The sequence below is a fragment of the Trachymyrmex cornetzi genome, unplaced genomic scaffold (assembly GCF_001594075.2).
Source record: "Trachymyrmex cornetzi isolate Tcor2-1 unplaced genomic scaffold, Tcor1.1 scaffold472, whole genome shotgun sequence".
Lineage (NCBI taxonomy): Eukaryota > Metazoa > Arthropoda > Insecta > Hymenoptera > Formicidae > Trachymyrmex > Trachymyrmex cornetzi.
The window spans coordinates 1,583-22,252 of record NW_017299530.1 but is presented as its reverse complement, the minus strand read 5'-3'; the positions used below and the strand labels follow the sequence as shown (position 1 = coordinate 22,252).

At 32.6% G+C, this 20,670-nt stretch overlaps 3 protein-coding genes across 3 annotated transcripts in view; 1 reads left to right on the top strand and 2 right to left on the bottom strand.

Moving 5' to 3' along the window:
* LOC108765170 (potassium/sodium hyperpolarization-activated cyclic nucleotide-gated channel 1) overlaps nt 1–6,879 on the bottom strand; it is a 9,128-nt gene extending 2,249 nt beyond the window's left edge. Inside the window, exons 1-8 of the mRNA XM_018513732.1 lie at nt 6,844–6,879; nt 5,849–6,102; nt 5,337–5,552; nt 4,780–4,939; nt 4,551–4,684; nt 2,701–2,888; nt 2,134–2,339; nt 388–597 (exon numbers count right to left, since the gene is read on the bottom strand). Coding sequence (XP_018369234.1) covers nt 388–597; nt 2,134–2,339; nt 2,701–2,888; nt 4,551–4,684; nt 4,780–4,939; nt 5,337–5,552; nt 5,849–6,102; nt 6,844–6,879 — 1,404 coding nt within the window. The remainder of the gene's footprint in view (nt 1–387; nt 598–2,133; nt 2,340–2,700; nt 2,889–4,550; nt 4,685–4,779; nt 4,940–5,336; nt 5,553–5,848; nt 6,103–6,843) is intronic.
* A 300-nt stretch (nt 6,880–7,179) lies between these two features.
* Nucleotides 7,180–9,499, bottom strand: LOC108765183 (inosine-uridine preferring nucleoside hydrolase). The gene is made up of 6 exons (XM_018513768.1): nt 9,149–9,499; nt 8,890–9,073; nt 8,701–8,811; nt 8,066–8,071; nt 7,705–7,841; nt 7,180–7,557 (listed from the first exon to the last, which is right to left on the bottom strand). The coding sequence occupies exons 1-6, from the start codon at nt 9,380–9,382 to the stop codon at nt 7,210–7,212; spliced, it is 1,020 nt and encodes a 339-aa protein (XP_018369270.1). The 5' UTR covers nt 9,383–9,499; the 3' UTR covers nt 7,180–7,209.
* A 3,625-nt stretch (nt 9,500–13,124) lies between these two features.
* On the top strand, nt 13,125–16,740 carry LOC108765182 (peptidyl-prolyl cis-trans isomerase-like 4). Its single transcript, XM_018513767.1, has 5 exons — nt 13,125–13,272; nt 13,357–13,474; nt 13,762–14,252; nt 14,555–14,796; nt 15,366–16,740. Exons 2-5 carry the CDS (start codon nt 13,405–13,407, stop codon nt 16,081–16,083), a joined length of 1,521 nt encoding a protein of 506 aa, XP_018369269.1. The 5' UTR covers nt 13,125–13,272; nt 13,357–13,404; the 3' UTR covers nt 16,084–16,740.
* The last annotated feature ends 3,930 nt before the right edge of the window (nt 16,741–20,670 follow it).

Here is a 20,670-nt window from a genome sequence, read left to right as displayed (position 1 = left end):
AAGATGGTTTATATTTGCACAATCTAGATGTAAGATGAGATGTTCCAATTTTCCATCTAGATGACCATCTAAGATGGTTTCATCTAGATGTCGGCAAACACTGATGACACAAGTCGACACAAGTTTCGTTCTATCTTCGTCATTTTCTGAATGTCAAGAAGGCTAGCACGACGCTTGTATCGACTTGTGTCATCAAATAGAAAGCACCCATTGTCGAGTGTGAAATTATGACATTGATGTCACTTCTTGGTGTTTACGCATTGAAACTTCGTCGATGGGGATTAGTGCACACGTTTAAATCTATCAAGACTTTAATGCAAAGTCATATGCTGCGGCGACCGACAATGTGAGGACAAATCCATGGTGGATTCCTAATAAATCTTTTACCTCTTTCTCTGCACTGTTGTAGACGACCACAGTGCCGTAGGCGATGAAGTACAAAGCATCACCGCGCGCACCAGCTCTAACTAGCACGTCGTTTGACATGAAAATCTCAGAGCGCACGGCACCGATAAATTGTGCCACCACTATCTCCGGCAAATTTCTGAACAGATCCACATCATTCAGCAATCGGCGATAATTGTGCAGAAGAAGCTTCTGAAACGACAAAGGATCAATTCTATAAGGAATTCTAATGAAAAAAGTCTCATAATATAATATTTTTCAAAATTTGTCATATTTTTAATTAACAAAGAAAAAATATCTTTTATAAGCTTTTTCAGATTTTATAATTTTTTCCAGAAACTACATATATAAAATGAGAAATTTTTTAATATTTCAAAATTTATAAATAAAAAGAGTTCTAAAAAAGATGTAGACTTTCTACAATTATTACTTCGACAAGTGTTCCAATATGTATAAAAAAATTTGATAAATTTTTTAAAAAGTTATAGAACAGAAATTCTAAAAAAATTTTTAATTTACAAAATAAATTTTGAAAATTATATTCTAAAATAGGCCTGGAGCCGAGTTGCACAATTCGACCGATTTTGCTTATCGTCATCCCCACTCCTCTTATTTCATGGCATTTAGATCGTGCGCGGAGACATAAGACGCTCGAATTCAGGGATATTAGCCGTAATTCGTACAGGGCACTATAGGGCTTTGAAACATATTGCCTAACATTCACTGTTTACAATTTTTCATTATTATAATTATAATTATAATTAGTTTTATGGTGTTAGAAACTCAAAAGTAACACTTCAAAATAGAACACACGCGTGTATACAGGGTGTTACAGATACGTACTAGGCAGTACGACGGATTGCGCGGCAAACTTTGCATGACCAAGCGTGGTTTAATAGATAATGACAGTGACTTTATAACATAAACTTTATAATATAAATAATAAAACTTTGTGTGTGTTGTAGCATAAAATAATATAAATAATAAAACTTTATAACATAAACTTTGTAATGTATAAAATCACTGTCATTGTCTATTAAACCACGCTTGGCCATGAAGTTTGCCGCGCAACCCGTCGTACTGCCTAGTATGTATCTGTAACACCCTGTACACACACGCGTGTGAATAGAACTCACACGTGTGTGCGCGTGTGCGCGCGCACACACACACACTTATTTTATTATATTGATTTATTTATTAAAAATGATTGTTTTGATATTTTTTTCGGTATGAAAACTTAATTAACGTACGCGTTCTATTTTGAAGTGTTACTTTTGAGTTTCTAACACCATAATACTAATTATAATTATAATTATAATAATGAAAATTTGTAAACAATGAATGTTAGGCAATATGTTTCAAAGTCCTACAGCCTTATAGTGCCCTGTACGAATTACGGCTAATATCATCCTTGAATTCGAGCGTCTTATGTCTCCGCGCACGATCTAAATGCCCCCCATGAAACAAGAGGAGTGGGGATGACGACAGGCAAAATCGGTCGAATTGTGCAACTCGGTTCCAGCCCTGTTCTAAAAGAAGCATTTAAACAAAAATTTCATTAGGATAACATATAACTTCAGAACAATCTTGTAGTATATCATTTTTCACTTTTGTGAAGTCTATCTCTTTTATGAAAAGAATTCACGAATGCCGATCAGAATGAAAAACATTTTCGTAAAAATATACTTTTGTATATTCTTTATGAAATTTTTTAAAACACCACTGTACTTCTCGCAAGTAGGGCGATACGTGGTTGATAATAATCTTGTTTCTCTCGAACCCCTTTTTGTTGCGGTAATTGTAATAAGACAGCAATCGCCGCTGCAAGGAATACGGCAATTCCTTGTACGTCATGTACTGTTGTAGCTGCTCAATTAATTGTAAATGCCTTTTACGAGTGGAGTGAATCGTCATCATTAACTGCGAGAGTTGCGCTACGGCCGTTTCGAGAAAAAAAAAACACTTTTTATCGATTAATGAAATCACAAAACTTAATCTTGGGCTAAGTAAACTTATAACGACAGAAGAATTAAAATAGAAAAGACATGATTTCAGAAATTTAAAATACAGATGTATTATAAAAAGTTAGCTTTACGCCACTGAAGATTATCTGAAAGAGATAAAAAAATTTACGAAGTTATATAACATAAAGATAAAAATAAATGTTTTAGAGCTTGTTTCTATATCCACATATGTTCAGTATTTTGTTAAATTGGTATAATCTTTTGTTTAAAAATTAATTAATTTTAATAAAATAATTTTCTTAATTAATCTAATTAAACAAGACGAACGTACCCAACATATAAATAAATCCGAGCAATCCGAGGACGGAGAGAATTATATTATATATAATATCCTCTGGAGCTCTGACATCCAAATAATGCGTGGATGTAGTTAAGGCAATAATAGCTCTGTTAACACACGTTAGGTAGATCGCGAATTTTGTTTTCCTTTTCAGCATGTAAGACGATCTTATCCATGATCTACAAATTTTTTTATGCTTTCATTATACCTATCGTTTCGATTGGCCGTGCATTTTATACGAGTATAATTATTGTGGGGAAAAAGCATCCCAGTAAATAAATTAATAATAAATTGTTGATATCAAACTCGCTCAGAGTGACAAATCCGATGTTGTCTCTGTTAGCGATAAACTCATTTGTTTCCAAAGCCTGAGTAGTGAATACATAACCAGACAAAAAATTGGAAAACAAAAACCTTGCAAATTTAAGTTTTAGTCGGTTTTGATCGATTCTTACTATCAATTTACTGTTAGATTTTCAACAAACTTTGAATAATTTTCCAACAATTTATTCTCACGTTACGTCAGTAGATTTTGTTATTTATCTGCCATCAATTCACTGACATTATTATAACAGAATATAAAAGAATTTGCTTAAATTTGGTGTCTTTTTATCAATATTTGTAGCAAGTATTTGACAAAATTTGTTTTCGATAGACTTGTCTTACTGGGATCTCTTCAATACATTAAAATTGTTATATAAACAAAAAACAATTAAAAAAAATAGAAGCCCATACAGCACAAACTTCCAAGGAACATCCCAAAGATATTGTCGAAGAACGTACTAGGAATATTCTCAGAATATCTCCAGAATGTCCTTTGATAAAGTGTGCTGCATGAAAGCTAAAATAGACAAATAATAAGATAAAAAGAGAAAACAAATCAAAGAAAAAAAGAAAAGAAATTACAGATGCTTTTATATGTATATTTATTTAAGGTATTTCTTTGACTACAATCGCGTTAGAAAGTTAATCGCGTACAACCTGTACTCTGTTCAACGAGAGAATGACCTCGGTTTGCGCTAGAAGACCTGTGCAAAACGGACGAGTTTTCGCAATCCGAGATCAATCGCTAGATTCACACTGGATCCTACATGCGTCGTACGACGTTCTGCAACCAATCAGATAGCAGAATTTTACTTTGTATCAATGATACGAAGCAAAATCCTGTTTTGTGATTGGTTGCAAAGCGTTGTACGACGCACGTCGGATCCCCAGTGTGAAGTGAATTCAGTAATTCTCTCGTTGAACGGGGTATACGAATATGCCTCTCCGCGCGTGCTCTCTGAAGAGAGAAACTATTGGGCGAGAGTACACACACACACATAAATGTCATATCACGAACACTAGTCCGCATTGAAGACAGTTGAAATGTGACAACAGCATCCTTGTCTCATCGCTCGGCGTGCGAGAAAGAGAATTCCATCAAATTACAAATTTAAACTACTCTAATTCAGAAACGGCACCGCTCCCCTGGCCTCCCTATTTTTTTAAATAAGATTCCTATGACATTTCTACATTACATATTTATTTATTTTTTAAATCTGTAGATTTTTTCGCCGCAAAGTATTAAAACGTTCGGTAAGACTTGGTAATAGAAGTTTACGTGTTAAAAGCTGAAACTTCGAAGGTGAATATTTTTCGGCATCGCTAAGGTCTTTGAAATTTTAATCATATAGATAAAATTATTTTAAACATAATATCCAAATTTTTTAAAAATCTGTAGAAACACAATTTCTCGAAGAAATACCTTAAAATATGTTTTTTTGCTAATATACGTAAATAATTAATGGATTTAAATTTTCCATTCGAGATACAACGCGTAGATTCTGTCGATTACTAACGCATCATCCTGTTCGACCATCTTGGCGACCGCCAGCGGCAAATAATACTCCAGACAAGCAGCCCAGTGCACGCATACGATGATGATGACGCTAATCTCTGCTACCTTGTATAGATGGAAATTAATTTCATAAACCTGTAATTTTCATTTTTAATGTTTGAGTGAGTAAGATCTCGATCGATGCGTCGTAAACAGTAAAGACAAAGAAGAACAATCGTATAAAGCCTAACATAATAGAGTCGGCGTGAGTATTTGATGACCGTTCGCATCCAAAGTATCTTCAGTAAGTTCAATGCCGCCAAGTACCACATTGATTTGAAAAGCACGATGAAAAATTCCAAGGGTAGCACTGGCAACACATTTATGACGAAGAAACCTCGCAGATATTCGCTACACACATTTTTATCATTTTGTAAATCATTAAAAAATTCACCTTTCCAAACAAATTCTTAAATCTGCATTTTGAAAAGAATAGAGATTAAAGAAGTCACATAAAGTTACAAAAAATCGTATACAATAATATGTAATAAATTTTAAAAAATATGGATTCATACAATAATTAAATTATAGAGATTTTTCTTGATATACGACCTCTTTTAAAGCTATGGGAGAGGGGAGGAAAGGATGCTACATATATAAAAAATCTCTATATATTCTTTTATTTAAATACGAATTCTATGTTATTTAATACGAATTTTATTTATAAATATGGAAAGTATAGAAAAAAAAAGTTTTTTTATCATAGACTGATCTTAATGATTAAGGCTAAAGTGCTCTGCATTCATACCTTGCCACGATCTTTGGATTCAGAATTATTAGTTGTGTTTGACAATCATAATAACCGGTGAAAAACCAGATCACAATGTCGCATATAAATACACTGTCGATCGCATGGTTGAAAAGATACCATTTCTCAGGTTCGTCGAAATAAAATGCGAGAAAGACAGGAGTGGCCATTAAAGCCGCAATAATAAACAGCGTCATCGCAGATTCCCAAAATATTCTACATAAATTTTATCGGTTCAGTACTTTTTGTTTCACAATTGGAACAGACTTAGGGTCTCTTTCATCAATACCGATTAACGCTAATCGATGATTAACTCAATCACCACGATTGCCAACGTGAGAACTAAACACAGAAGAGCAAGAGAGAGGAAACGTTATGGTACCTTAAACTGCTGTTGGCACTTTTGCGAGTTAATTGTCGATTAATTTAACCAGAAGTTGGTGAAAGAGGCCCTTAGCCAACTTGTTATATAATTCCGCTTGTAATTTTATGGAAAAAGTCCTCTGGCTGACCTGAAAGTACTGAAAGGATGGATCATGTTGGGATGAGAGTTGAGGTGTCGACTAATCTCGTAATTGATCATCTGGGTGCTCTTCAGGAAGTATTGTGTAAATGGATGCTTTCGTGACGCTATCCGAGTACCAAGGAACCAACGTCGTAGCTTCGACCAAAGAGAAGTTCCAGGAATTATTTTCCTCAATGAATCCTCCTTCGGCGGCACCTCACAAATGTGTACCAAGCACGGCTCACGCAGTAAATCCGTTTGCTTTAATATTGATTATTATTATTTGTACTGATTGTTACAATAACAAAACTCCAACTTGAGACAAATTAAAGTGCATATTACTGCGTTTCTTCAAATTCATTTTATTATTCACAGATTGTTGCAAAATATTAAAGGATTGCTTTATATTACGTTAAAATATTTTTTTTTAATTTTAGTTCATATAAAATTACAAATCCATACAATTCCTTTATAATTATCATATTTTTTATCATGTAATACGTCCTCAAAGAAACGATACATAGCATATTGCACCCGAAGAGTTACGTATATATTATCTTATTTTAAATAACATTTTATCAAAATATTTATATACTTTCGTGAAGTTATTTTTCTCTAATAATTAGATAAAATTGCAAAATGTGATAGAAGACTTTCGACTCAGTTTAGTCCGCTCTGTCTATACAAGAGCGCTTGAAAAAAATTTCGGGACACCCTATATAATAAAATATACGCGGAAATACAAGAGAGCTTAAAAGCGAATAAAAAGCCTTGTACCTAATTAATGTGGTAAAGCGATTGCAATTTTTTTATCTTTTTTGAAAAAATAATGTATTGATCGATATATTATAATATATATATCTTTTTTTTAATTAATTTAATATTCAGATAAGTTTGCTAAATCAAATGCTCATACGATTCAATATTATTGAATCAGTGAAATTAAAATAGAATTCTGTCTTCTTGGTATCTCTCCTGGATGATGATAGCATGATTTGGTACCTTTGTAGGATCAGGCACAAAAGCCATTAAATCCATACTGTTTTTCTTAACTGTGACTTTGAAAATAAATTCTCTAGTCTCTTCTCGTCGACTTTTGTTATTTTCTTGAAATGTCTCGTCCTTTTGTACAATCTTCCGTTTCCCTATTTAAATTTAAAGAAAGGAATTATAATACATTTAATGATTATATGAAAATTATAGAAAATTCATTCTATTTCTAATAATAGGTACTTAATAACAATAAACATTAATTTACAAAAAAATATTAATAATGTACAAAACTAAAACCTGAATTTAAACAATAAATAAAAAATTAGACAGTATAATATTTGCTTATATCCTTTTATTCATGGTTACATTTAAAGATCACAAAACGGTAGTTACTGAACGAAACGTGTTCACTGCATTCAGTAATATTTCCTTAAATATCTCTGAATCGAAACAGTGTATCAAATTCACATTTGGTTTGTTTGACAACAGGTGATCGAGGACAACTTGGCCCCGAGTTTTGTTGCCGCTCAACTCGATGTCCGCGTGCCACGCAACAACATTCTTGGCCATACGAGGTATCAACACAATTCCGGCTAAGAAAGCATCGCACATGGTATAATAAGGAAAATGCTTTTTCGCTTGCGAGCGTCTGCTGTCTTCAATTATGTTCATCATGCGCACGCAGGGTTTGTCTATTTTGCCTAGTACATCTCTTCGCCATTCCTGAAAAAATTTATTTCTGAAGCTACTATTATTTTGTGCTAATAATAGAGATTGGGTTGAATGTAATTAATTGCTATATGGACAATGTAATTATTTTATGATGATTATTCAATAACTGATAAAAATTACGAACAAAATTGTATGTACATGTGTAATTCTGGTCTCTAAACAGGACTCCCACGGTAACAGCCATAGAGGTTTGTTGATGCTGTTGAGTACGATGTGCACGCTTTCCGGATCTGCGTAGAAGTTAAATTCCGCCTGGGCAGTTACGTTACCCTGTGCTTTGAATATATTTACGAAGATTTAGATGGACGAAATGAAATTAACAAATGCTTATTATATATTATTACATCCTACATATTTTTATTTATATAATGGAATGCGTTCGAACATTATATAGATAGTATTTTCTATCTTTACTGATTACAGACGCCTCTCTTGAGGCTTATCTATTATGGTCTATTATGGTCTGTTTGTGAATTTTATAATCGACAGCAACACAAACCACTCGGTTATATTTAATGTTTTAGTTCGTTTAAAATATCACGAGCAAAGAGGCAACTTTAACACTTTGATTGCCACGTATCTAAATAATACACACCTATGAGTTCAGGACGTCGCGTATATCAGTCTGTAATACACATATATTTCATACTTATGTACATATTGCCATTTGTATGTAAACTAAAAACATTTTGCCCTTATTTTGTATTGTAAATTTTAAAAAGGTCTATTAATTTAACAATCCTGATGAAAATTTTTCTCAAAATTTTTCATATAATTTTTCAGAATTTCTGTATAATTTTTCAAAATTTCTATATAATTTTATAACTTTCTCATATTTTTTATACGAATTGGAACACTTTTCAGAAAATTTACATCTTTTCTCATAATTTTCCATATATTATGTTAATTATGAAATATCGTAAGATTTCTAAGACCTTTTGTAAGTATAATTTCGGATAAAATGTTATATAAAATCTAAAAAATTTTAAAATATTTTTCTTAAATTATGGAATGAGAAACCTCAGAATATTTCAGAATTCACATGTATGAAAAATTCTGAGAGAAGATGTAAACTTTCCGAATATTTCTAAGTATTTCCGAAAAATGTTTCAATTTGTATAAAAATTATAAGATAATTTCCACCCATTACAAAAAGTTCTTTCACGTTGTTCATAAACTCTGGATACAGTTTTATAGCCATCGCTATGTTCGTCAGAGGACCCAAGCAAACCACGGAGATATTACCTTAATTATGAAACAATTATTAAGTTAACATATAGTTTATGTTATGTAATAGCAAATAAGGTTGTATTAATTATATACCTGGCTCCTCCGATGTGATTCTGTGTAAAGCGCACACAGCATGCTCTTCTTGCAGCTTACTTGTATCCGGATCATCAGTGAATATATCTCCGAATCCATCACTTCCGTGATAACATTCTGATGCTGTTTCTTTGGCATTCGGAGTGTCCAACAGAGACGAATACGCTCCTCGATAAACAGGTATCTATGGGAATAACTATATGTAATGCTTATTTAAACTCTTTATAAGAACACAAAAACGAATGATACAATAACTTACATCTGTGCAGTCGCACACGTGCAGCGTTCTGAACACATTTCTCACCACATTGCTCACTTTAGTGTTGCCGTTAACACAAGTAATAGCCTTAACGTTGAGTCTCTTGGTGGTGTGACTTGCCAAAAGAACGATTAAGGCCAAAGCGTCATCGATACCGGCATCGCAGTCCACGATAATGTTTCTTGGGACCTCCACCTCATGCATATTTATCTCGGATTTTGCCGTCGGAAGCATTCTTAATTTCTTACCGTAAAGCAAAACCCACGTGAGGCATTTGCGACGTTATCATTGAAATGTAATTCGGACGAGATGTACTCCCGTATTTATTGACGAGTTGATAAGAATGGTGTGTCGTTGATTACGTGTCTTATTTGTTGCTACAAGGAGATAAAGGTCATTGAGTCTTATCAGACTCGTCCCCGCACAATACGAATATCGCGTATACAGTAATCATATTTTCTTAGAGAAAATAAAGGATAAATCTGAAAATTTTAGGACTTGATTTCTAAATATTTACAAACTAATTTACGACTATCAGAAGTCTGCGCATCAATTTCTTTCTTGCATAGTATTGTACGTGAGATATATAATTTTCAAATCATTAAAGCATGAGTCATTATAACTTCAAAATGACGTCACATAGTTACAAATTTTATTAAAGTTATTAAAAGTCACTTTTTAATCAATTACAATTTGATGTATTTTGTTATTGCGACTTTGTTGGGCTAACATTGTCTTTATATAAAACTAATAAAGTTGGTATAGTTTCAGAAAAATTGTTCTTCTGAATGCGTTTAAATAATCTGCCGGTATATTTAACATCTAAATACAAGAACTTATAGACAGAAATTATTTAATTATTTCCCGGCGGATATTAGTTTTAAACAGAACTCAGAAATTCAAAGTAATTGCACTTTTGAATTCTTTTATTATTTAGACGCGCGAAAACAAACTTTTGGATTCGAGAATTAATAAATACAGAGTATATAGATATTGAAAACTATTTAATATATTAGTATTTTATTTAATATATGAATATATTTATTAAATCACCCAAGTAGCAAAGTGTCGTCAAAATGACGTCTTTTTTTGAGTCAATAATGTCACCAAAGTCACGTCATAAAAGACGTCAAAAACGAAGTGATAATGACGTGCACAGACGAAAATCCTAATATCCAAAAATATCGAGACTACAATAATTTTTTTAACCTTTAGATGGCCGGCATTTTTGCCTTAAAATTTGGAATTTTTTATGTAAAATTCATGTATATATTGAATGTTTATGTCACGAGGAGTCGACGAGTGTTCCACTGGCCACTATAATGGCCAGTTCGGTCCGCAACGGAACGGCCAATGTAAAAAATTTTCATTTTTTGTTTTTAGTGTTTCTATGTGTTTTTGATGTCACAGAACACATTTCTGAAATCAGATTATCGAAATTTTATGTAGAAATAGTGTTATTTAGCTAGATAAGTCGAATTGAATAACATATAAACATTTACGTACATATGAAACTTTCCTTTAGCTTTAGCGTAATCCGCACTAACGACGTGGACGTAGAAAGTTATTTATGTAGTCCCTTTTCGTTTTTTTACATTTTATTTTTTTTTGTTTTTATTCATTTACTTATTTTGACTTATTTTTTATTTATATTATTTTTTGCTAATTATTATTTTCCACCTATCAAGTGAAAATATTGGAATTTATAGCAAAGTCTGTATTGTATGAAAATCTTCAAAACAAGATGTTATGCATAATGCAGTATCGCAAGATGCACAGTAATATCAAGTTCGATTGATGTAATGAACACAAATGATGTAATGAACACAAGTCTGGATTGATGTAATGAACACAAATGACATCAACGACTTTCGTCAAGTGTTCTTGGGAAATGACGTCCTATCAACCAAGATTCAAGTTATACACGTACAGACTTCCGTTACTGGCCACTGTAGTGGCCAGTCCGATCCTCTACAAATTAATTATTGTAACCCAGGTAACAAACTACGTCATTTTGTCATCATTTTGACGTCAAATGACGTCATTTTGACGTCAGCTTGCTATCAGGAAAGCTAACTTTAAATGCTTGTAAGTCAAAAATCATTTTACTTTTATAGCCTTTATTATTATTTTTGGATTCTTTTGAACACTCTAAGACAAAAATCCTAATATAAAAATATCGAGACTATAATAGTTTTCGAATTACACACTGTCTTTAACCAATTATAATTCAAAAACTATTTTAGCCTCGATATTTTTATATTAGGATTTTCGTCTGAAATTACCTCAATAATACGTTCTTAAAAGAAAATGCGATTATAAGATACTCTGTATACCCAAGTAACACACAGCGCTTACAAAGCATTAATAAAGCGCTAAAAAGCGCATATAGGTCCACTTGATGCTAGAAATGCTTCGAAGTATTTTTTAATTGGTCAGTTAATAAAATTTTTTCTTTCAATTGGTCAATCAAAAGTTTCAAAGCATTTGTAGCATCAAGTGGACCACACTCATAATCGCTTTTTTAGTGCTTTGCAATATTTTTGATAAATATTTATTAATATTCATTTTTTGAAATGTTATATAGATATTTTATACATATTTTATATAAAGTTTTATTCGAAATATTATTAAAATATAGACTAAATATTTTATGCAATATTTATGATAAATATAAATAAATATTTTTAATAAGTATTTTTTATTTGGATTATAATGTCTCATTAAGTATTTTTATAGCATTTACTATAACTATTCTAATAAGTATTTCATAGTATTTATAATAAATATTTATGATCTGTGCAATCTAAAACCACAAAAATATTTACAAAATATTTAAAATAAATCTTATAAATATTTCTAAATATTTTGTAAATATTTTGTAAATATTGTGTGCTGTCTGGATGCATATGTATGGACATATTTCATATCAAGTTATGTATGTTTATGAATATTTATGTATGTTTATACATATTTATACATATATTATATATATTTATACATATATTTATACACAGTCATGCATAGAAAACTTTTTACCGGGGGCTACTATTTATAATGCGTAATTTATAAAATTATATAATTTATAATATATATGTGTTTATTAAATCATATATTTATATATATTTATGTGGAATATATTGTATACTTTTACGTATATCTATATAATTACATATAGTTACAAAATTATTAATGTATAAATATTATTTTAATATATCGGTATATATTAATATTAAATATTTGTATGATATAATTGACATATATTATTATTAAATATAGAGATTATTAAAGATTATAGAGATTATTAAATATATTAAGAAATATATATATATATTCTTAAATAATTTTTATAACCTTATTATGGAAAGAGGGAAGTCTTTTTAATTTCGATGCTTTCGTCAATTGTAATTCTCGTGTTATGCTTCGAAAAAAATTTCCGGAGAAAAACGAGACAACATTCAGGTGAAATCGTTGAAAAGGACCGACCTATAGCTTGAATAGCAGCTTAGAAACAGCTTAAAATGGCAAACGGATTTGAAACCATATGAAATTTGCGTGTGTGTCATCCATGTGATGTGTTGCAACAGACGCGACCTCTAGATATTCATTTATAAATTTTACTACACTAACCTAAAGCCCCAGACATAATGCGAAGGAATAGCGATAACGATAGAAATAATACAATTTCAACCTATCAGAAATCAGATACACTGGTTATACAATTTCTGATAGGTTGAAATCGTATTATTTCTATCGCTATCGCTATTTCTTCGCATTGGTCGCGTTCAGCAGACTCAACTGTTGTGGAGCAGATCCGTGAGCACTCGCTGCTATTGGTGTATTCTTCTAGATCATCCAATAGCAGCGAGCATTCACGGATCCGCTCCACAACAGTTGAGTCTGCTGAACGCGACCATTGTGTCTGGGGCTTAACTTAACACCTAACCTAATTTAATAATTTGTTGGCTGATCCTTATACACTGATATATACAAATTCATTAAAGAAGGTTGAAAAATTGTGTGAAACAGATGATTAGAGAAATAATAACATAAAGCAAGAGACCTTTTGCTGTACCCTAAGGTGATAAAAGGCACTTCCAACCAGAGGGATCAACTAAAAAAGGGTTGGATTTATGTATAATGTATAGCAAGTAGATTGGACAAGAAACTTAATAGCTTTATTTCGAAATAATAATTATCTTTTCTAGGAAAGATTGAGATTACTGTTTAACAATTAAAAAATTTATAAGGAAAACATGGCTGTAGTGATAGAAACTACCATAGGAGATTTTACAGTGGATCTGTACACTGAGGAACGTCCTCAAAGTAAGTACTTTTTCATAAATTGTAATTTATAAAAATCAATATTTAAAATATATGTTGTTGTACTGCGTGTGTATTTAGATTATATCTCTGTATCTAGATCTGTGTAAACTTTTGTATTTGTTGAGTTTTTCATCTTTCCTCTTTCTTTTACAACGTTTAATTATCCACTTTTTTAATTTACTTTAAGTTTTTTAAATTTTTATTACCTATTTTAAGTGCACAAAGTACAACAATACATTTAGAAAGAACAAACTTTCTTCTCTACATGATTATTTTTGTCTTTATAGCCACGCGGAATTTTCTGAAGCTGTGCAAACTAAAATACTACAACTGGAATCTTTTCCATTCGGTGCAAACCAACTTCATCGCACAGACCGGTGATCCAACTGGTACTGGAAAGGGCGGAGAGAGCGTATACGGAATTGTACTAGGCGAGAAGGCCCATTACTATGAGGCCGAACAGATGCCAAAGATCAAACATAGCCGTGTAGGTTTGCTGTCCATGGTGAATTGTGGTAACAACATGCTGGGCTCCCAGTTCTTCATCACGCTGGGGTCAGAGCTGCAATCCTTGGACAGTGAACATTGCGTGTTCGGAGAGATAACAGAAGGATTAGAAGTGATTCTCAAATTTAACGAGACCATCTGCGACGGAGATCAAAGGCCGTATCAGGACATAAGGATATCTCATACTGTCATCTTGGAAGATCCGTTTGACGATCCTGTGGGATTTGTAGTTCCAGACAGAAGTCCAGAACCTACAAAGGAAGCTCTAATGGTATACATTTAAAAAATAAGCTTGCAATCCCATCATATTCTTTTTGATTTATTGATATATTAGTTTGATGTACTTTCACTGTCTGTCAAGATTACATTGAATAAGATAAAAAGGCACGTAAAAAAGATATTAAATAAATTTGATCATAGTTGTTAGGCTAAATAAGTTAGCAAACATATTTCTTTTCATGCTTTTTACTTATTATAAGTGTAAGTTTTCAATATGTCTTTTTAATAAATCTTTACCTCTGTTAGCTTCTTTATCTCTCTCTGCTTTTTTAATTCATATTTATTCATGTTTAGAGCGATAGAATTGGAGCAGATGAAGCAATCGACGATACCGGCGGCATGACCACGGAAGAGATCATGGAAATGCAGAAGAACAAGGAAGCGAAGGCGAGAGCCACGATATTAGAAATTGTGGGTGATATACCGGACGCGGATATTGCCCCGCCGGAAAATGTCTTGTTTGTCTGTAAATTAAATCCAGTCACGAATGACGACGATCTCGAAATTATCTTCAGTCGTTTCGGAAAAATTGTTGGGTATGTAATTTGCTTTTATACATACAGAAAAATATTATTCTATTGCTAAGAAAAATGAATACTTAGTTTTTTTTTCGTTTAAGTAATAGTATCCGTAACAAATAATATTTTCTGTATAATAATATTAAAATATACTTTACTAAAATATATGTTATAAATTTTAGACAGAGAAAAGAGAAAAGGAGAAAATCTTATTACTATGTATTCAAAACACGAAATTATTTTCTTTTAAAAAATATATAATTTGACCAAAAAAGCGACTTTATATAATCGAATTTAATTTAATAATTTTGTGTGATTGGAAGAATAACAGATTTGCGGATATACGAACTTTTTAAATACTTGAAACAAGTAATTAATATTTTCTGTGTATACTTCATTATGCTTTTAATTACGTATAGGTTAACGTTCTTGTTATCGATTAATTTTTTCTCTAACATTTATATATTGAATTTTATATTGAATTATTTATATCTTATCTATTTAAATATATTATTTCTAAGTCATCTGTTTAAAATAACTATATATTACATATTTTTGTTAAATTTTATGATTCATTGACTTTACAGTTGTGAAGTTATAAGAGATCATCAAACGGGCGACTCCCTGCAGTATGCATTCATCGAATTCGCCGATCGTAAGAGCTGCGAGGATGCATATTTCAAGATGGACAACGTTCTGATCGACGACCGAAGGATACATGTGGATTTCTCGCAATCAGTCGCGAAGATGCGTTGGCGTGGCAAAGGAAAAGGTATCCGGTATTTCGACGAGGACGACAAGCCGAAGAAACGCGAGGACAATTATTCATCCTCGAGGAAACCTGACGCATCGCACGATAAGAGTCATGATAACGGTAAAAATAAAGAGGAAGGAAAAAGAAAGGAGAGCGATAAAGATCGTGGTTCCGAATACAGAAAACACGAGCGCCGAAGAGAAGACAGAGATATCAGAGACAGAAGAAAGGAAGATAGATCGTATGATGACTATCATGAGAGAAATAAGTACGATAGCGAGCGAAAAGATAGAAGAAGAAGGGAGGAACGACGAGATAGGGATAGAAGTGATCAGAGGAGAGGTCACAGCGAAGATAGATCGGAAAGAAGAAGCAAGAAGGACGAAAACAGCGACCGAAGAAGAGATCACAGCGAAGAGAGATCGGAAAGGAGAGGTAAAAGAGACGATGACAGGCAACGTCGGTATCGTGATAACGAGAGGAAAAGACCGGACGACGATGATGATACGAGATACAGAGACAGATCGCACAAGCATAAAAGAAAACGGTGAAAGAAAATAAGACATGAGAGGGCTAGAGAAGCATTAAAGCTACGTATTCACTAAAGCAGGCCTGTCCAATTTGAGCTCCGGAGCCAAAACGCAAATTTATCGACGCAAAAAAATTCAATATGAATAAGATTTCGGGGACTGTATTGATACGCATCTAAGTGATGCTTATAAACACTTTACGGTTCTAAAATCAAGAGACACGGTAGTGTCTCGCGCCAAGTGGGCGCGCAGCGCGAGACATGCATGTCTTTACGCGAGTTTTTACTAACATTGAATTTTTTTACGTTAATGGCTTTGTGTTTTGGCACCGGAACTCAAATTGCACTAAAGGAACATAGAGTAGCATTTGCATTTCTATTACCTGTTTCCGTGAAAGTTCCAATATGCTTCTCGATGTTCCCCATCGTCGCCAGGAACAGAAACATGAGATACCTAACTCTATATAGAAGCAGCATTACATCTCATGAGTTTATTTGGTGGAGACAAATTGTTTCAGTTGTCAGCAACAATAGGCAACAAAAAGTTCCTCAACGTTCCTTTAGTGGAGTTTAAGATATATCTATAATAAGACCGTTCTTATATTTGAAAAATATAAATGTTGTAAATGCAGTTCCAAGATGTGATATAAACTATAAGTAACAATAGAAAACAAGACCGTTAAAGACAACATTTGTTTTTTGGATGCACAATTTATTTACGTGTGAATTAAACAAATCATATCAACTAAATAATATACGTTTCGACCATTACATTTTGGTCCTTATCAATATCAAATTTAAAACGTTACTGTAGTATTCATGATAATATCTTGTTCCATGACAATCCTGTCCATTCTTCTTTATCCAATTACCAGATTAGCTATATAATAAATCGTCATATCAATATAATCAATCATCACAATATAAAATACTTTAAATATAGGTTACAATATTTTTGACCTAACAGTTCTTTAACTAAACCATTACAATTTTTGTCTAATGTGAGACCTAGTGTACTATAATACAAAGTTACAATATTGAAACAATGTCCATTAGGAATATAAACTTGTACAAAGCAATAAATAAAGTGTATCGTCAAATTACATAACGTTAAGAATTGAACCATTGAAATTAAGATTCAAATACGAGTTAATCACATTTTATGTCAATAATTTATCTAAGTTGAAATATGAACATGTAACATAATAAAAATCGTAATGGGGTGATCCCGATTGACCACGGCTCGACTGGACACCACCAATCATAGCGACCGGTGCTTAGGAGCTTTGTAGTCTCAAGCGCTGTGAGTGGCTCGTGTCCAATTGAGCCGTGTCCAACCGGGTGCCACCCGTCCTATACATTGTGTCAAAAGTAGAAACACATCGTCCAACAAGTTTACAGACTTTCTGTGAAAAAGTTAGAAGAAAAAAAAAACCTAAAATCATTTGGTCTAATCCTCAAAAACTGATTTACAATTTAATTATATTATAAACGTACCAGTGGACCAACATTCAAAAAACGACTTCAATCGTCATGCGGTGACGACAGTCAGAAACGTAATGAGAGTCATAGAATAAAGTCACACAGACACTGAACAACAATAATATGATAAAGGAAAGCATCGCGTTACGATTCCATCAATAACTCCAAGTATAGTGGATTCAACGTGTACGTGTCGTTTTGTAAATTTAAACTCTGTCTCTGTTTCTTTATATGGATCATTTCCGAAATCAATCTTTTATTGAGAACTCTTTCTTTATCTATTATCTTAATATTTTCCCAATCAAACTCATGTTGATGACTAATTCTATGTTCTGTAATGACGGAATGCTGCGTGGTATTCCAATTAATGTGATTTCTATGTTCGTTTATTCTTGTCTTCAAACATCTACCAGTTTGGCCCACATATGATGCATCACAATCTTGACACTCAATTTTGTATACCACGTCTGTATGGGAAAATTTCGATCGAAAGTCTTTATGACCTTTAATAAATCCCTTAAGATTGTTAATCCCCTTATATGCCATCCTTATTAAGGAATCTTTCTTAAAAAATTTTTTTATTTTTTCCGATAAAAAAGGTATAAAAGGAATTGTAAAATAACCGTGATTGTATCTACATTATTAACAATTGTATTATCTGTAGTTGTTATCCTCAAACCATTCCATTGTTTGAATTTTTTTGACAGCCTATTTTTAATTTCCGAGAAAATCAATTTCAGTGGATATCCATTGTTTAAAAGAATTTTTATAATCAGCTCGAAATTTTCCTGATGATAGCAAGGGTGTGACAATAACAACACTCTATCTATTAACCCCACTATTGTACCCACCTTTCGACATAAAGGGTGTCTGGAAAAAAAATTCAAATACCGCCTCGAAAATGTTGGTTTATGGTACTAATTGTGAATGAGAGAATTTCCCTTTTTAATCAAACTAACATCCAGAAAATTTAATCTATCTCCCCCTATTTCTGTTGTAAATTTCAACCTGGTATGAAACGAATTGAAACTATTCACTAAAGTGTCAATGTGTGATACATCATATGCTAATGCAATGTCATTCACATACCTAACATAAAAAGATGGCGAGATTGATAACCTCTGTAATGCTTTAGTTTCCAGATCTTGCATAACTATGTCCGAAACTATGGGTGACAATGGTGAACCCATCGGTACACCAAAAGTTTGTTTGTAAATTTTATCGTTGAACTTAAAGAAGGTTGAATTAAGAACTAGATCTAGAGCCTTAAAAAACTCATTTTTTGGGATGTTCGTGTTTCTTTCAATAAGATGCCATCTCTCTATACCTTCAAAAACCAAGTCGATAGGTACATTCGTGAATAGTGAAACCACGTCCAAAGATAAAAGAACTTCATTGTCATTAATCGTCAAACTTGAAATATGTTTAGTCAGTTGAAAGCTATTCTTAATAAAACTATTCGCTTCTGGTATACTTTTATGTAAAATATCATTTAGAAATGAGGCTAGATTATGGAGAGGGCTCCCCACCGAAGAAACAATTATGCGTAGTGGATGTCCTACTTTGTGGATCTTCGGAAGGCCATAAGCATGAGGTACAACCGGGTTTGAAGAGTTTAATTTAATAAATACCGAATTTTTTTTCCACCAACCCCCGCTGTTTCCATCCTTTCAATAAGGTCTTAAGCCGTGTTAAAACTCTGTTGACCGGATTATGGGTCACTATCTCATAAGTCTCACTATGATGCCTCCATTTTACTCACATAATCTATCCTATCAAGTACAACCACCATATTGCCCTTATCGGCCCTTGTAAAAATTATCTGTGGATTGCTCCTGACAAATGTTTTAGTAATTGTGACTAATGAAGAAATTCGCTTTTCTATGTCGGTCTTCCTGGTACATGTTTGTTTAATTCCCTTAATTAAGGGAAATATTTTGTTCCTAATTTCTCTCGTTTGGTAATTTGAGTCTGAAAAAATTGTGTTCGATGTGTTTAACAAAATCGATGATGGTGTTATTTATGTTGAATATTGGCAAGCAAAAATTCTCACCCAATTGTAACAACGCTTTGACTTCACGAGGTATCAACACATTACTAAGGTTCTTAAACCATTTATCATTAACTTCCAAAATATTGTATAATGTATGTTTAAACTGTTACGCTGATATTTTAATTTTGAAAACCTCGTTACTATTTAAATTCTTTGATTCTTGAAAAAGGAATTTTTTATGAGAATCAATGCCAACCAAGTCAGATAAATTTGTATCCTTAACGTTATCTATTACAAAATAATTAATGTCTTTAATCTTTTCTTTATCGTAACCATTTCTTTTTTGTAGCCATAAAAATTTTTTATTTAATCTCTCTGATTCCTTACCAAACAATCTATGAAAAACTATATTGTGTACTGACAAATCTATTAAAAATATTGAGCGGGAGATGGTTTATAATTTTCCTCTCCAGGAAACAAAGTCTATGATGCAAAGTTCTACGGTATTTACATCCGTCTGCTATTTCTAATTTAAGTAATCGTTCAATGTGTTTGCTAGTATTATTGAGTGCTCTTCTTTTATATTTATAAAACGTTACGCGTTACGTTTTATAAATAAATATAGTTATTGGCGGAATCGTAACGCGGTGCTTTCCTTTATCATATTATTGTTGTTCAGTGTCTGTGTGACTTTGTATTCTATGACTCTCATTACGTTTCTGACTGTCGTCACCGCATGACAAGTCTCGTTTGCTTGCTCGAGTAGGACGGACGCTCGTCTGCCCTGCTTCGGGTATTGCATCATTTCATTAAATTTTTTGAAAAGCGATTCCGGCTTTAACTGTGATTAGTAAGCATGGCCATGTTCACCTCGTTGTCGAGGGCCTGGGCCAATTAAATTAAGAAGAAGAAGTCACCGCATGACGGTTGAAATCGTTTTTTGAATGTTGGTCCACTGGTACGTTTATAATATAATTAAATTGTAATTCAGTTTTTGAGGATTAGACCAAATGATTTTAGGTTTTTTTTTCTTCTAACTTTTTCACAGAAAGTCTGTAAACTTGTTGGACAATGTGTTTCTACTTTTGACACAATGTATAGGACGGGTGGCACCCAGTTGGACACGGTTCAATT

Bases quoted from the DNA above. Each gene is read 5' to 3' on its own strand.
- LOC108765182 (XM_018513767.1), top strand. From the start codon at position 13,405: ATGGCTGTAGTGATAGAAACTACCATAGGAGATTTTACAGTGGATCTG. The intron at 13,475-13,761 runs GTAAGTACTTTT...TTGTCTTTATAG, and splicing joins CACTGAGGAACGTCCTCAAA to CCACGCGGAATTTTCTGAAG. The intron at 14,253-14,554 runs GTATACATTTAA...ATTCATGTTTAG, and splicing joins CTACAAAGGAAGCTCTAATG to AGCGATAGAATTGGAGCAGA.
- LOC108765183 (XM_018513768.1), bottom strand. From the start codon at position 9,382: ATGCTTCCGACGGCAAAATCCGAGATAAATATGCATGAGGTGGAGGTC. The intron at 9,074-9,148 runs GTAAGTTATTGT...TTATTCCCATAG, and splicing joins ACGTGTGCGACTGCACAGAT to ATACCTGTTTATCGAGGAGC. The intron at 8,812-8,889 runs GTATATAATTAA...TTCATAATTAAG, and splicing joins AATCACATCGGAGGAGCCAG to GTAATATCTCCGTGGTTTGC.